The sequence below is a fragment of the Ornithorhynchus anatinus genome, chromosome 10 (assembly GCF_004115215.2).
Source record: "Ornithorhynchus anatinus isolate Pmale09 chromosome 10, mOrnAna1.pri.v4, whole genome shotgun sequence".
NCBI classification, from domain to species: Eukaryota; Metazoa; Chordata; class Mammalia; order Monotremata; family Ornithorhynchidae; genus Ornithorhynchus; species Ornithorhynchus anatinus.
The window spans coordinates 40378341-40395148 of NC_041737.1; the positions used below are offsets into that span (position 1 = coordinate 40378341).

General features: G+C 41.7%; 1 protein-coding gene across 4 annotated transcripts in view; it reads left to right on the forward strand.

Moving 5' to 3' along the window:
• Nucleotides 1–16808, forward strand: part of ANKRD26 (ankyrin repeat domain 26) — a 76841-nt gene that overhangs the window by 4194 nt on the left and 55839 nt on the right. For 3 of the 4 annotated variants that reach the window (XM_029073317.2, XM_029073314.1, XM_029073316.2), the window contains exons 5-12: nt 1815–1945; nt 5909–5942; nt 7289–7361; nt 9873–9933; nt 10327–11222; nt 13752–13917; nt 14323–14375; nt 15562–15658. In XM_029073317.2, the coding sequence (XP_028929150.1) occupies nt 1815–1945; nt 5909–5942; nt 7289–7361; nt 9873–9933; nt 10327–11222; nt 13752–13917; nt 14323–14375; nt 15562–15658 (1511 nt within the window). Of the gene's footprint in view, nt 1–1814; nt 1946–5908; nt 5943–7288; nt 7362–9872; nt 9934–10029; nt 10233–10326; nt 11223–13751; nt 13918–14322; nt 14376–15561; nt 15659–16808 lie in introns of all 4 variants that reach the window. The other variant, XM_029073315.2, reaches the window with a different exon arrangement.

Sequence of the window (16808 nt, forward strand, 5' to 3'; positions counted from 1 at the left end):
TAATGTCAGTCTCCTCCTCTAGATTGAAAGCTCTTTTTGGGCAGGGAATGTGTCTGCCAGCTCTGTATTGTTCTCTTCTGAGTTCTTAGAGCAGTGCTCTGGACACAGTAAGCACTCAAATACCATTGATTGATTGATTGATTGGCTTAGCTTGGCCTGTTCCCCGACTTCAGGGAACTTACATGGTTTCCAGAAACAGTAACGAGGCCTCTTCAGACCACCTTCCTGTTTTCCTGTTTGCCTCTACATCCTCCGGCAAGCCAGAAGGGCAGAGCATGAAAAAAAATCAGAGTGTGTGGCAAGTATCCTTTGCTATTAAGAAGGAAAGAGTGATTATTGTAACTTTGTATCCCCAAGAAAAGGAAAGAATCCATCAATCAGTGGTTTTCACTGAGCCCTCACTTAGTATTGGCAGGGCCCTGATTTAAGCACTTGGGAGAGAATAATTCAATCGGTAGACAAAAACGTTGCCCTTGAGGAGCTTACAATCCAGTGGGAAGGAATAGTGTCAGGTATGGAGGGTGAAGCCGTGGTGAGTGTGGAGGGTGAATCGAAAGGAAGGAATGATGAAGAAAGCCGATTACTTATTTGAAAGCCTGTTAATCCAGCAATATTTCATCAGGCAACCAGCAAGGGATTCTGAGGGTCATAGTGGCAAGGTGTCTGGATTATCGGATCATTTTAATAGCAAACGTTGCGCTGTGGGTAGGACGGGGAGGGCCTGGGGGAAACCGAAAGCCACGGAACAGCTAATGGAGGCTGGAATTTCTCTAAGTAATTTTATTTTTTGCATAAATCTCAACCGGGCAGTAGGCTAAGTAGATGGAATCCCTAGTTAGTTTCAGCGGCAATATGTTTCCCGCTTATCACTTCCCGCCCCCGTCTTCGTTGCACAAATGGCAGGGGAAGCAGCATGGCATAGGGAAAGCAACGTGGTGTAGCAGTTAGAACATGGGCCCGGGAATCAAAAGGTCATGGGTTTACACTTTACACTCCTCCACTTGTCTGCTTTGTGACTTTGGACAAGTCACTTCACTTCTCTGGGCCTCAGTTACCTCATCTGTAAAAATGGGGATTAAGACCGCGAGCTTCAGGTGGGACTGGGACTGTGTCCAACCCGATTTGCTCATATGCACCCCAGTGCTTAGTATAGTGCCTGGCACAGAGTAAGCACTTAATAAATACTGCAGTTAATATCGTTATTGTTAAAGATGGCATGGGGCATAGCCCTCCCCATCCCCAACCACAGATTTATGCAGCATTCTTTCTCTGAAGCTATGGGGGTGTTAGGGCTCCCCCAAATTCTGGAGTCCCTCCTCTAGTTCTCGGAGTGGGAGCTTGGAGATTTCATAGTACCTAGCTGAAGAACCCAATGAGAAGCAGCGTGGTTTAGGGGAAAGAGCACAAAGTTCGGTGTCAGAGGACCTGAGTTCTAGTCCCAGCTCCTCCACTTGTCTGCCGTGTGACCTTGGGCAAGTCGTTTCACTTCTCTGGGCCTCAGTTATGTCATCTGTAAAATAAAGATTAAGACTGGGAGGCCCATATGGGACAGGGACTGCACCCAACCTGATTTTCTTTTCTCTACCCCAGTGCTTAGTAGAGTGACTGACACATACCTAGACTGTTGAGCCCCATGTGGGACAGGGATTCTGTTGCGCTTCTTAATTTGTACCTACCTAGTGCTTAAAACAATGTTTGGCACATAATGGGATGCAAATGCAATGATAATAAGCACTTAAATACCATTAAAATAGATAAATGTAGAGTTTGTATCATTTCTAGCTGTTAATATTATTCTCTCTCTTTCTCTCTAGTCATAGTCTTCTAATAGCTCAATATGCACTACAGAAAAACCCTAAGCAGTGCTCGTCATCGATATTCAACAGTCCAGACAGAGCTTTTGTGAGTGGGTTTACACTTGGTGGACCGGCTACAGATAAAAAAGGTATGATATCGGTAACCCCGAGGAAATTGTTGACCATACTTCAGCTGCTTCCCTATGATTCTCTGGTATAAGAGGAATTCAGGTCATGAAAGTGCTGTTGCCATTTTTTTAACGGTGTTTGTTAAGTGCTTACTATTCTGTCAAGTCTTATTTTACTGCCGGAGTAGATACAAGGTTATCAGATTGGTCACGGTCCCCGTCTCACATGGGGCTTACAAGTAGGAGAAAATAGGCTTTTTCCCTTGTCTGTGATGAGGGTGGAACTCCCTGCAGTTTTTAATGGCACTGTGGTAGTGTGGATCGGGTAAGTCAGTCAGTCATATTTATGGAGTGCTTACGGCGTGCAGAGCACTGTCCTAAGCGCTTGGGAGAATGCTTGGGAAGCAGCGTGGCTCAGTGGAAAGAGCCCGGGCTTCGGAGTCAGAGGTCATGGGTTCGACTCCCGGCTCTGCCACTTGTCAGCTGTGTGACTGTGGGCAAGTCACGTCACTTCTCTGTGCCTCAGTTCCCTCATCTGTAAAATGGGGATTAGCTGTGAGCCTCACGTGGGACGGCCTGATGACCCTGTATCTCCCCCAGCACTTAGAACAGTGCTCTGCACATAGTAAGCGCTTAACAAATACCAACATTATTATTATTATTACAATATAACAATAAAAAGACGCATTCCCTGTGCCCAATAAGCTTACAGTCTAGAGGGGGGAAGACAGACATTAATATAAAGAAAGAAATTACACATGTATACATAAGTGCTGTGGAGCTGGGACGGGGGGATGGATAGAGGGAGCAAGTCAGGGCAGCGCAGAGGGAGGGGGAGAAGAGGAAATGAAAGCTTGGTCAGGGAAGACTTCTTGGAAGAGATGTGCCTTCAATAAGGTTCTGAAGGAATTTATGCTAGTGATGAATACAAATCTTGGTGGTTCTTGCTTCCCTCAGTACCTAATAGTAGTGCTAGTAAGGTAGAAGTAGTGATGATATTTATTAAACACCTTATTGGGTGTATAAAATGTGTATATACAGACACACACACCCCCACATAGTGGTTTTTGGTATTTGAGGAAGGAAAAATGCCAATGATAGTGAAATTTACCTGTGAGTGGGTGCGTGATTGAAAAAGCCAATTTGCTTGACACGGTTTAAGTTGTAAGGTTGTCCCTTGATGTGTGCTCCTGTTTGATGCTTCTAGTGCCTGGTGCTGTATTTTGTTTTGCCTCCTTGTCTCTCGTTCCTTACAGAATTTTTGCTCAAAAAGAGCCATTCCTTTTTCGGTCGTAGTACACCCTGCCGGTCCGTCCTCAGCAATCGACTCCCTGGTTTTCACCTAGCTTGCAGCATTTTCCGTGTCTTTGTTTGACTGTGTCCTCAAAATGATTCTTCTGTTCTCCTTTGCCGCTGGTCTCCCAGTTTCAGCTCCCCTTTCAGCAGTTGTTTGAGTATTTTGCTGTCTCCCATTCTCCTCACATGTCTACTTAAGTGTAGCGGTGTTGAGGTGAGCATAGCTTCAATACTAGGAGATTCACTTCGTTCCAGAGCTTCATTATTTGTCATCCCATTTTACCGTGCGAGGTTGAGTTTAGTCTGAAAATAACACTGATGAAACTGCTGAAGGAGTCAGATTTGTTGCCCGTATGAAGTCCAAGTTTAGTTTGGTCTGGAATCTGACACTTTCTTGCTACCACCCTCTGACTGATCGTCTCCCAAAGGATGTCCTGGGCTTATCGAAATGGCTTCTGCTCAGTTATAGTGTATTGTCCCCAGTGCTCAGTACAGTGCTTAGACTGAGCCTAAGCCTACAAATGCCTGGCTTTTTCAGGGAAGTGGTCTACGGTCATTTGCCTATCTTCTTGGATATATGCAGATGACTGAGCCCTAGGTGCATATGGCAATTCATGAATGACAGGACTTTGTATGATGCTCAAAATCTATTGAGTTGGAAGAATTTCTAGAGGTGTGAAAACAATCAGACATCCAAATCCGGGTCTCTAAGTGTTTAGCCAGTACCGCTATCGTTATTTTCCAGCGTGACTATTTAGAATAACAATGATAGTAACCTTGGTATTTGTTAATGAGCCTTGCAGTGATCCTTATCAACTGCTTCCTGCCTGCAGAGCACTGGACTAAACCCTCGGCCTCGCACGACAGAGTTGGTAGACACGGAAATTACGATCTAGAGGGAGAGGTAGACATTAAAATCAATTATGGCTATGTACATAAGTGCTGTGAGGCTGAAGGTGGGGTGAATATCAGGTGCTTAGGTGACACAGAAGGGCAAGGGAGTTAGAGAAATGAGGGCTTAGTTGGGGAAGGCCTCTTAGAGGAGATGCAATTCTAGTAGGGCTTTGAAAGCAATGACAAATCTGTTTTGTCGTATGTGAAGGGGTTCCAGGTCAGAGGCAGAGGGAGAATGTGCGTAAGGGGTCAGTGATGAGATGGAGATATGGTGACCAGGCAAGTAAGGTCTGCTTTCCGTTTTTTCTTTAGGCATTCTCATAATCGATTAATTAGTAGAACTTTTCAAAAATCATAGATTTTGTTTGCCTTTTTAAGGTTGGAAGGGAGCTGCTTGTTTTCAGAGTATGTTCTGATTTAACTGTTTCATCTGTCCTTTCCATGCCTTTTCCTAAATGGATATAGAAATCCAGGAATCTCCCAAGGAAACATCAAGAACAGGAAATTCAGGGAAAGGTATTCTGTGAAATAAGCCTTCTAATATATCAAGTAGAACCTAGATGAAATAGGAGCAAGTATTCAAATCATAAGGACAAAGACTATCATAGTTCAGATTAGATATTTTTACATTGTTTTAGTATCTTTTGTTTCACCTCTTGTATGTAGTGTTTTTGTGAGCCAAGACATTTTGTAGTGTAAGGTAATATGAAATTAAGTACTGTGACCATGCTTCAAGTGTAATATGCCAGTAAAAAGAAATTATAGTGTTATGTCCTTTTTAAAACCTGAAATGTTTACTGAACATTACACGTTTTTACAGGGGTTTCCCCGCAAATTAACGTGGTAGAATCGATTGTTTAGAAATTGGGACTCTTCCACTTCTTAAACTAAAACTCAATATAACTGACTAAACTGCATCCTATTGAACTCCAGCGTGTAATAAGTTAGAGACAAGCACTGTCCTAAGTACTGGGATAAATGCAAGATAATCAAAGTGGACAGAGTCCCCACCCTACCTTGGGGCTCACAGTCTAAGTGGGAGGGAGAACAGGTGTTTTTATCCTCATTTTACAGATGAGGAAACCGACTCACAGAGAGGTGATAATTTGTACGAGGTCATGCAGCAGACGATGGGCAAAGCCGGAATTAAGACTCAGATCTCCTAGGACACTCAGTTCCAGTCCAGAGGGAGAATCGCTACCTGTCAATAGGCTACAGAGTTATTGGCCAAAAGAGTTTGTCATTGTCCATTCAGAAGGGAAGGGATGCAGCAAACAAAGCTTTATCCGAGTGGGAGAGCAGGCGTCAGAGTGGGAATTCAGCCAATTCCCCTGATCCTCGGCCACCGATTGCCCACCCAGCTTTTTGGCAGTACAACTGATTGGACTCGAGCCCAATACTCCCATGTAGTGGCTACTGCATCTGTCACCGGGGGGGAAGAATTTCTTCTTGAGTTAAACCCTGCTCCTTCCCGAATTCAGTATTTTTTTCCCTTGAAATGAGTGCATGAAGAAAATCAATTTTGCTTGTTTCATCAATTGGGTTTTATACTCTCCAGTCAGATTGTCCTAACTGCCCGATGTTTATGAAACTGGTCAGCAAACAACTCTTCTTTGCATTTTTTCTTCAGTATTGGTTTATTGATTTATGACCATTCGCATGGAGTGAATTGCTTAGGCTTTGAAGTTACGTCACGTATTCTCTGTGTACTTGTCAGTTTTGTTATGTGGTCGGCCTTAATCTAATAACATTTCTGGGCTTTACTCTTTCATTATAATTTACCTTTTTCCACAGGCATGGATGAGAGTTCCTCAGAATCTTTGAGCAGGTGGGTTTTTTGGTCATTTCCCCCCAAATCATCAATGATGTTTATTGAGTGCTTATTGTATACAGAGCAGCGTACTAAGAACTTGGTAGAGTACAGTACAATAGAGTTGGTAAACGTGTTCCCTGCCCACAGCGAGCTTACAGTCTAGATGATATTCTTAAAGGCATATGTAATTGTCCCAAGGCCTGTTAGCAGTAATCATACAGAATACTAAAGTGATATTGGGGTTTATGGTGTCCTGTGAGCTTTTCAACAGGAGTTTAGGAACGGAAGATTAATGAGTTCACTTCTCCCTGTTGAAAAGAGGGGGGATGGACTGTCATAAACTCAGAGACAGGTGCCCCTTCCGGTTTAGGTGTGAGTAGAAGAATATCTCCCCTCTGCCTCACCCATAATGCAGTAATGCGCCACATATTGCCTTGGTGGGAGCAGACAGTACTTTCTGACCTTTGGGGGTGTGTCTGGAGTAATTTAATGCCTTCTCCCCTTTTTATGGTATTTGTTTAGCACTTTACTATTTGCCTGGCTCTGTACTGAGCTCTGGGGTAGATACAAGCTAATCAGGTGGGTCACACTCCCTGTCCCACCTGGGGCTCACATTATTAATCCCCATTTTGTAGATGAGGTAACTGAGGCCCAGAGAAATGAAGCGATTTGCCTAAAGTCACACAGCAGACAAGTGGCGGAGCCGGGATAGAACTCAGGTCCTTCTGACTCCCAGGCCTGTGCTCTGTCCACAGCTTCGGTAACTGCCACGTCTTAAAAAGACGCGTGACGGAGCAGTATAATAATTGTGGTATTTGTTAAGCACTTACTATATTGGGCTGGATAGAAGCAAATCAGGTTGGACACAGTCCCTGTCCCACACGTAGGGCTCACAGTCTCAATCCCATATTACAGATAAGGTGACTGAGGCACAGAGGAAGTGAAATGACTTGCCCAAGGTCACACCTCAGACAAGTGCAGAGCCGGGACCAGAACCCATGTCCTTCTGACTCCCACGCTCGTGCTCTATCTACCGCACCATGCTATTTCTGGATGGAATTGGCCAGACGGGCAGGTGGAAAGTGTCTGAGGCAGACAGGGCCCATTGCTACTTCCATGTGGGGCATAGAGAGAGTGTGGTTGTGATGGTGTGGTCCCTCATTATCTCTGTTCCTTCCCGGACTCTATTCCCTGCTCCTCCTTTTGACATCTGCTTGTTTCAGGCATTAAAAGAGATGATTGTGAGAAAGGAGGGAACGTACAGGCGAGGACACTTGGCTGCTTCCAGTTTTGTTGACCAGTTGTTGGATTAAACTATGTGTAGAGAATGGGTACACTAATTTAAGTATGTTTTGATTTAGAGCCTCTAATAAACCCAGCCCTTCAGACTCCTGGCCACCCTCAGATGAGGAAGAATCGGACTTTAGTACAAAGGTAGGTTGCGTTTTGAAGAAATTACGTTTTAGCCCTAAATTTCAGGATTTAAAAAATATTTTTGGGCCACTTTCAAAAATAAAATCTATCAGTAATTTTTGAATTTTCTGGAATCAGAAGGGATCACAGGTAGAATTGGCGATATCAAACTCTGTATCCACGTGAGAGATCCTGTACTTTTTTTTAAATTGGTATTTGTTAAGCGCTTACTCTGCCAAGTCTTTAGAGATGCGTGATGGAGCGATATAATAGTTAAGCACTGAATATGTGCCAGGCACTGTACTACACATGCTGGGCTGAATGCAAGCGAATGAGGCTGGACACTTTCCCTTTCCGACGAGGGTTCGCAGTCTCAATCCCCTTTTTACAGATGACGTTACCGAAGCACAGAGAAGTTAAGTGACTTGCTCAAGGTCACACAGCAGACAAGTGCAGAGCCGAGATTAGAACCCTGGTCCTTCTGACTCCCGGGCCAGTGCTCTCTCCACTAGGCAACATGCTTCAATGTGTGCTTCCCTGCACATCACTTCTCTGGCGTCTACTGAGAATTACTTCTGGACTGAATGCCAGTACAGCCGATTCTGGATTTTAGATTAATACTGAGAATATTTTGGAAATGGAATTGGTAAACTCATTCCATCAATCTTCGACGTCTTTACTCCATTACCGTTGACAGCCGGCACCCACTGGCAAGTTTCATTAAGATAATGCTACATTGGTTGGTGAGCTCGCTCCAGGGCTAGGCAGATTTATAGCCAGGTTCAGGCAGTTCTTTGCCCTGTGTTCCTCCATTCCCCCTGCAGTATTCCACAACATTTTCACAGGCTCTTCTTGAAGCGAACGAGGGGGAACTATCTCCTAAAAGAACCCGCACACGGCATTTTACTTTAAGACGGTTCCTTTTTCCTCACATCTCAAAAAAGCAGGAAGCTGGAACCAACAAAAGTTGCTACTTTTGAATTTTCTAATCTGCATTTCTCTTGGTTCCTTTCTAATCGTTTTCCTAACAACATTCCTATTGCCTCAATCAATCAGTGGTATTTATTGAGCACTTACCATGGGGAGAGCACCCGACTAAGATTTTGGGGACTTGAATACAGTAGAGTTTACATCAAAAGAGTAATTTGTAATTTGTATTCACTAGCACTATGCAGTGTACTTCAACACAAATTATTTTTTCTTCTTTCCTTGCTCATGTAACTTTTGGCAGCTTCCTTTAGAGCCAGTGGCATATAGTTACTTCACCTGGCTCCAGTGGTTAAACAGTCTTCAAATTCATTTTCCACAAGTTCCGCAAAACAAGACAATCCAAACGACATTTCCTTTTTCTTTTTTTTTTTGACCCAAACATAACTACTTTTAGAACAGACACATGATGCATAGTTAAGAACTGGCACTTGTTCATTTTAAAATACTTACTGCTTTGAAACCAGCAGAGTCAAGACATGTGGACACAGACTTTGAGCGGGCCGTGAAGTTATAGACTGTGATTGAGGCTTTCCAGAGATCCACGATTATTTATGATTCAAATAGGAATGTGCTGTTGGAACCTGACTTGGCCTCCTTTTACTGCCATCCCCAGTGGTGTGGAGGAGTCCAAAAAAAAACCCCTCGTGAAGCTCCCTCCAACTCATCTTGGGGAATTCAATCGATCGGTCGTGTTTACTGGGCACTTACTTGGGTGCGGAAGCCTGTAGTAAACGCTTGGGAGAGTACGGAGTTGGTAGAAACGTTCCCTGCCCACGATGAGCTTACGGTCCAGCGAGTCTAAGAATTCCTGCCCTGACTGCAATACCAGTTTTGTTATGTTGACTCTGCCATGCCTTCAGTCAAGCAGTGACATTTATTGAGTGCTTACTTTGTGGGAGAATACAGTACAACAGAGTTGGTAGACACGTTCCCTGCCCACCAGGAGCTTACAGTTTAGGTGAGACCCATTCAGATAATTTACGGATAAGTACGTAATTGCTATAGGGCCGAAGATGGGGTGAATGTCAAGTGCTTAAAAGAGGACAGATCCAAGCGTATAGATGATGCAGAAGGGAGGGGAGTAGGGGAAATAAGGGCTAAGTCAGGGAAGCCTTTCGGAGGAGGTGTGATCTTAATATGGCTTTGAAGGTGGAGAGAATGAACATCTGTCAGATATGAAGGAGGAGGGAGTTCCAAGCCAGAGGGAGGATTTGGACAAGGAATCAGATTGTGAACGAATAACGGAGAGGTACGGAGAAATCCCATAGGGCTGTCCCATCTGGGTTTTGATCAAGAGTCCGTCTCTGCTCATAGATAGTATGGCTATTATATTTTCTCTCCCTGCATAGGCAGGAGAAGAGAAACAAGCCTTTTGAATGATAGCATGAACTACTTAAGAAAAACAATCTTGATAATGCCTTTTTCCTATTCCGTCCAATGATCAGGCAACTTTTGTTTTAATAGAAATCATAGGAAAACGCTGAAGTGTTGAAGTAAATAACGTTTTTTAGTTTTCAAATCTCCTATTTATTTTTTTTATAGAAGCCTGCAAAGCCAAATTTAAGCCGTCTAATAAATGCTTCACAACAAATCAAGAAAGATGGTAAGCTCTTGCATATTGGTTTCCCCGTTTGGATTTGATGTCAACTTGAAATTGGGCGCTTTTCATGAAGTTTTGCTTTTGTTTTTATTGTGGTAGATGAAAAAAGTAGCCTTGTCAGAACAGAACGCATTACCTTTCTTGGGCCCAGTATGTCAAGTAGTGAAAAGGAAGATGTGACTGAATCCCCTCCTAAACCTTCACCCCACGTCCAGTGCATCCCTCATCCTGTCCTTCCTTTACCTGGCTCCTTTTCAAAACCTCCCTTGATGACTTCCACTCCTCTTCTGAACATTAAAAAGGTAATGTGTTGGACTAGTTTTTGTATTGAATTTCCTAATTGTTGAAAGGCTGTTTTTGTTCTTTTCCTCCACACTTACACATGATATTATGAAGATGACAAGCCTACAAAGATTGTGATTGCTCACCTATCATGTAAAGACCGAAATGAAGCAGTCAGAAGAAACAGAGGCTTGTCCAATGTAGATTATAAAGCGTTGGATCCAAGCACTTTGGGCCCAAATGATCAGGAGGAAGAAGAGCTTGGACGTAACCAGGATGGACAACTAGAAGAGTTTGGAGAAGAGGAGGAAGAAGAAGAATTCAGTCAAGAAGAACAGGACGATTTAAAAAGTGGAGGAGATCCAGACTATGATGAAATAGAGACTGCAGAGGAAAGTCAAATTGAAGATGAATATTGGGAACCCTTGAAAGGAAAAAAAGATGTAGTTAAACAGGAGCAGAACCTCTCCACCTTTACTAGTAAATGTGATGGACATGAGAAAAAATTGGAAATATGTGAAGAAAACACGGACTTACTATATCCTACTGATATTCCTGTATCGTTTATATCTGGAAATTATGAATACATAAATGAAAACATAGTTTCCACATTTCCTCTGGAAAAAGAGAGCGTATCTTACTCACTGAAGAATGATGATGGTGATAAACCTCCATGTCAAGATGAGGTGCAAGAAATAAATGAAAAAGACCATATCAGTAATACAGATCATGAAGAAGAGTGTGGAAATACAACTCAATTTATTCCAAAACATAATGTTTACATCAAGGGGCAAAAGTCAGGCATAGTGGAGACTGAGAAGCAAAGGAATATAAATCAAAAATTAAATTTAAAGAGTCCTAAGCCACTGAATGATCGAAGCATTGAAAATAATGAAAGCAAAAAGCATGTCAAGTGGTTTAATATCATTTGTGCATCATTGGAGTCACATGATGACACACCATTAGATGATTCTCAAATGTTGGAAGCAACATATGCACAAAAAGTCCAAGTAAGCTGAATTCAGTGCTCCAGAAAACAAATGTTACAGTACTGATAATTCAGAAAGTGAAGGAAATATCACCTACGTCAAATCGGATTGACTATAAGACACCCATTTCTCCTGTAATGCAGGGGTTGAATTTTTGCAAACCTCCAGCTTAAAGAAAACGTGTGTTCTAGTATTCACAGATTCATATGCCGGGCATGGGCTTGTGCACAAATCATTTCTGCCAAACATCACTCCATACTTTATGCAAATTACACTTTATCAAGTGTTTCTTATCTCCTTAGCTACACTGGAACCAAAGCACCTGAGTAAAAATGCAATAGGTGACATCATCGATCGATAATACGTATAGAACTCCTATTGCGTGCAAAGCACTGTACTAAGTGCTTGGAAAGTGCAGTAGTCTTGGGGGATATGCACCCTGCCCTACTGAATTTACAGTCAGGCAGGGGAGAGGATCATTTAAAATAAGCTACAGGTAGACAGAAGTCATAGAATATATGACTGAAAATGAATCACAGCAGTAAATTTAATTTTAACCAGTAAGCATTGTAATAATTGAGATTAGCAATTTACTGATTGAATTTAATTCTAAGAACCGAACATGGTGTGAGTTCTTAAATGGGAAATAATCACCGGAGCAATACACTGAAAGGAAGAATTAATGTTTCTCCCAAAGTTTATTACTGCCAGGAGTATCCGTAGCTTATGGAAGAATCATACCCACTGATGAAGTTTGGAGTGGCTGTGCTTCACTTATCTTAAATAGGTTTAGGATGAATTAAATGAGGAAATTTGTTAGGATTTATTTAATTGTTTTACTTGTAGTGGAAGCATGGATTGAGTGAAGTTACTCTTTGCATACTGACTGTGATCACTGATTGTGATTTTGAAACAAAGTTAGCCTAAGCGTGGAAACGTTATTTTTAGAGGTGGCCGGCCTTCAGTTCAGAAGTCACACTGCTATCACAAAGGTGGTTATTTAGCCCTGTTGCCTTTCCGTGCCTCTAGATAGTAAGCTCTTTGTGGGCAGGGAATGTTTCTGTTATATCATACTATCCCAAGCGCTTAGTACAGTGCTCTGCACACAGTAATTAATAAATATGATGATTGATTGAAATGCCAAACAGAAGCAACATTGTATTTACTCTTCCCTCTAGACCCTGTACTTCTTATTGGCAGGGAACGTGCCTACCAAATCTTTAATTGTAGGGAAGCAGCTAGGGTTAGTGGAAAGAGCACGGGCCTGGGAGTCAGAGTAATTGTGTTCTAATCCCGGCTCCACCGCTGTCCGCTCTGTGCCATTGGGCAAGTCACTTACCTTCTCTGTGCCTCAGTTTCCTCAACTGTAAATTGTGGATTCAATACTGATCTTCCTCCTAAATAGACTGTGAGCCCCATGGGACAGGGACTGTGTCTAGCCTGATTAACTTGTATCTGCCCCAGCACCTATAGCTGTTCTGTGTACCTGATAAGTGCTCAATAAATACCAGAGTTGTTGTTACTCTCCCAAGTACAGTTCTCTTACACAGAAAGCGCTCAGTAAGTATCTTCAATTGTTCAGTCAATCAATGGTAGTTATCGAGCCCTTACTTTGTGCAGAGCCCCGAATTAAGAGCTTGTAAGAGTACAGTGCAACAGAATTAGCAGACGTTCCCTGCTCATAATGAACTGACAGTCTAGAGTGATGATTAAAACTTCCAAAGAAGTATATTCCTTATCCTCCTTCAGTAACTCTGACATCAAGCACTAGTAAACACTGCAATAGAAGCTGTTTCTATCCAAACTAATTCTACATACTGCTAGGTCAGCCATCTCTTATCTCCTAGCTATATGCTATCTCCTTGTTCCCTTCTCAGGTGGAGAGAGATCTGTATAACCTTCTGTTTTCTGAAGAACAGTCGTTTCAGATGGAATAATCTTTGTTCATTTATATTTTCTTTAATCATCTTTGGGCATGGTGGATAATAAACCAATTGGCATACTAGCACATATTTGACTTCTTTGCATATGAAAAGTGGAAGTGTCGAGCTCTCAAAGTGTGTCACAAGTTATTCTTTTCAATTTGAGAGCTCAATACATCACTTTCATTAATGTAACACTTTAATCATATTGTGTCTGTTGCAATATACAGGTTGACCTTTAAGACAAATCATAGGTAATAATCTTGATTCATTTTATTGGGAAAATTAAGCTAAAATTCCATTTTTTGGGAAGTATGGAACGTAGAAAGTCATTGACTTTTCTCAGAACCTATATGCGCTTATTGAAATCTGAGTATGTGCCTGGAAATTCATATTTGCTTAGATTTAAAATGGAGAATATTGGTCATCTGTAGGCCATATGTTGAAGATATTGCAAAACTGAAACCTGAAGTTAGTTCCTTAACTTCAGTTTTTTTTGTCAGTGGATAGTGACACTAAGAGTGGATAATTATATAATTATTAAATAAATGTTATCTAACAAATATTATTTCATTTCAGTGTTCGGTTTGGGAGGTCACTATGTTCTTCTTGTCCTCATTTATCATAGGAAGAATCAGTAGAAACTGAGGATGAAGAGGAAAATAGTGGGAATTCTAGTGATGATGCTCCCAAGGAGCAACCGCACAGTTTTAAAAGTCTTACTAAATCTTTGAATAGTAGTACCGGCTACCTCAAAACTCAGAACACATCACAGAATTGTGCTCTTGGCGGAGGTAAGCTATTAAATTCCTATTCCAACTTTTCCTTTGATTTAAACTATGTGAATTGATTTGTCTGTGATATGAATGAATATATTTTCTTGACTGCTGCATTTTTCTCACAGAAATAAAATCCTACCAAATAGATAAATAAAAATACAACTTTTTCTAAAGATTTTTTCCCATATGGTTACTTCTCCAGCCAGCCCCTGACCCTCTTATCAGGCTTCCAGTTCCCAGTCCCCTTAGCCCTGTCCCTTGGAAATTAGTGTGGTTTTCTAAAGCTACCTTTAAATTTGATTATCTGTCTGCTATTTTCTAATTTGAGGTTTAGGCCAAGAAGTGTAAAAGCATTTTTGAATCTTTTTTGTCATTAAAAGTTTTCAGTATATAAAATGTCATTTCTGGTATACTTTATAGATATACTGCCAGAACTAGGAGTTGAAGAGGAAGAAGAATCCTGGAAATCTGAGGTATCTTTCTTTAAAATAGCTCTGAGGAGACTAAGTATGCCTTTGGTTTAACAAATCCTGAGTTGCATCAGTTTGAAATTCTGTTTTCACAGTAGGCTTCCTTTTGAAAGACCACTTTGTTAGTGTGGCTGGTAGATCCTTGTGTATTTTAGCAGAATAGTAACTGAGGGCTCTCTCAAGGGTCAGAGTTGCAAACGTATGGAATTTATCACTACAGGAAGTTGCGCGAACCAAAAATAACCACTTGGAGAGATTTGGAGGAATTTGTGAACAGAATGCAGAAAGACATGTAGAGGAAGAAGTTTGGGATGTGAGATGGTCAATCTTATTTTTTGAGCACTTACAGGGTGCACAGCACTGTACTGAGTGCTTGGGTGGGTAAAATATAGGAGTAGGAAGGTAGATGCCCAGGAAGGCAATCACCAAATAGTTCTTTCATCCGTTCTTTGGTGCCACTGTGGGAGACAGAATACCTAGTTGGATGGACCATTACCTGACCCAATAATAGAATTTCTTAGGTTCTTAATGATATGGGGAGAGGAGTGAAGGTTTATGATGACAGTGGTGGCAACTGCAGAAGAGGTAGCCCGAGAGAGCTAGCCCACTGGAGGAGGAAAGGCAGAAAAGATAGAGCTAGCCCCAGTTGAGAGGACACCTTTTCCAGCTTGAGACAGCTACTTCTGCCTCTCCTTACCTCACCGGCTTTCCTGGTGCAGGCAGTAACCTGTAGCTTCAGGAAATGGTCTGTTTACTGTTATATTGTAGTCTCCCAAGTGCTTAGTACAGTGCTCTGCACACGTTAGGTGCTCAATAAATATGATCGACCGATTGACTTCACAATACAGCCAGCCTTTCTTTGACAGTTCAGCAGCTCCTCTAGGGAGAGCAGCAGGCCAGACCAGAAACTCCTGATGCAGAGGCGAGAGTTTCTGGAATGCCACTAACGTCCTCGTTGCATTAATACAGTAAATGAACAAATCTGTGCCGAGATGATAAACCAACAGTACTCGTATTCCATATTTTGTATATTCCAAATGCCATGTCATTATATCTAGGGGAGAGTCTGTGTTAATCATCTGAGCAATAACCACCTTAGGGAGTAAGTGTAAAATGAGAAGAAATCTCTCAGAAAAAGTTTCAGCTTGTGAGTCGTTTCTCATGTCTTTGTTGGCATTATCGTTAACAGAGTGCCTCTGAGAGTACCCCAGAAAGATCAGTCCCTCATTTGCCTGCTGCCCGAAGCAATGAGCCAACAAATAGTATTTCAAAGGAAAAATCAGAAGGTAAGATATTTTGAAAATGCAATTTATGCTAAAAAGAATTAATTTTATGGTGGTAGAGAAAGCTGTGTCTGAATTATGGACGTGATTTTTTTTTTATGGTCAACATTTTTATTCAGTTATCCAGTTTGTATATTTTCCATGCTCTCTTTTATGCTTTTTCTAATTTCCATCTTTGGAACCTGTCACTACTTTGTCATATCTCTGAGAAAATAGGTGCAGGAATCCTGGCAGAAAGCAAAATTCAATCACCCAATCACTGAATTAATGGTACTTACTGAGCACATACTGTGTGCAGGGCAATATAGTCAGTTCTTAGGCGACTACAATACAGTAGCGTTGGTAGACACTTTCTCTGTCTACTAGAAGCTTACAATGTAGAGGAGGAGACAGACATTAAAATAAATTATGACTATATATGTAAGTGCTGTGAAACTGAGGGTGGGGTGAATATCAACTGCTTAAAGTATACAGATCATCAATCGGTGTCTTTTGAGTACTTACTATGTGCAGAGAGCTGCCTTTGTGGATAGAGCATGGGTCTGGGAGTCAGAAGGACCTGGGTTCTAATCCCTGCTCCACCACCTGTTTGCTAAGTGACCTTGGGCAAGTCACTTAATTTCTCCGAGCCTCAGTTATCTCATCTCTAAAATGGGGATTAAGACCGTGAGCCCCCTGTGGGACAGGGACTATGTCCAACTTTAAACACCTTTGGGGCAGGGAATGTGTATTCTTACATTGTGTTCTCCCAAGTGCTTAGTAAAGTGCTTTGCATACAGTAAGTGCTCAGTAAATGCGATTGAATGAATGAATGAACTTAACTTGGTTCTACCCCAGCACTTAGAACAGTAGTTGATAAATAACACTTAACAAATACCACCGTCATTATTATTTTTTTTTAAAGTGCTGTGGGGAGTAGTTGGTAGACATAATTCCTCTGCACAAGGAGTTTTCAACCTACTCATATCAGCCAATTTTGTTTCCTTTTAGCAACTTAAGGCGGCCAAAGAATCAATGAGAAAGTCAGTTGAAATTAATGGCTAGGAGTTTTGTAGATTTCAGTTACCCATGCCCTCTCTGTTCTCTGTTAACCACAGATAAATTGAGAATGGACGTACTAATTTAGGTGAACACGGTCTTTTTCAGCAAATAA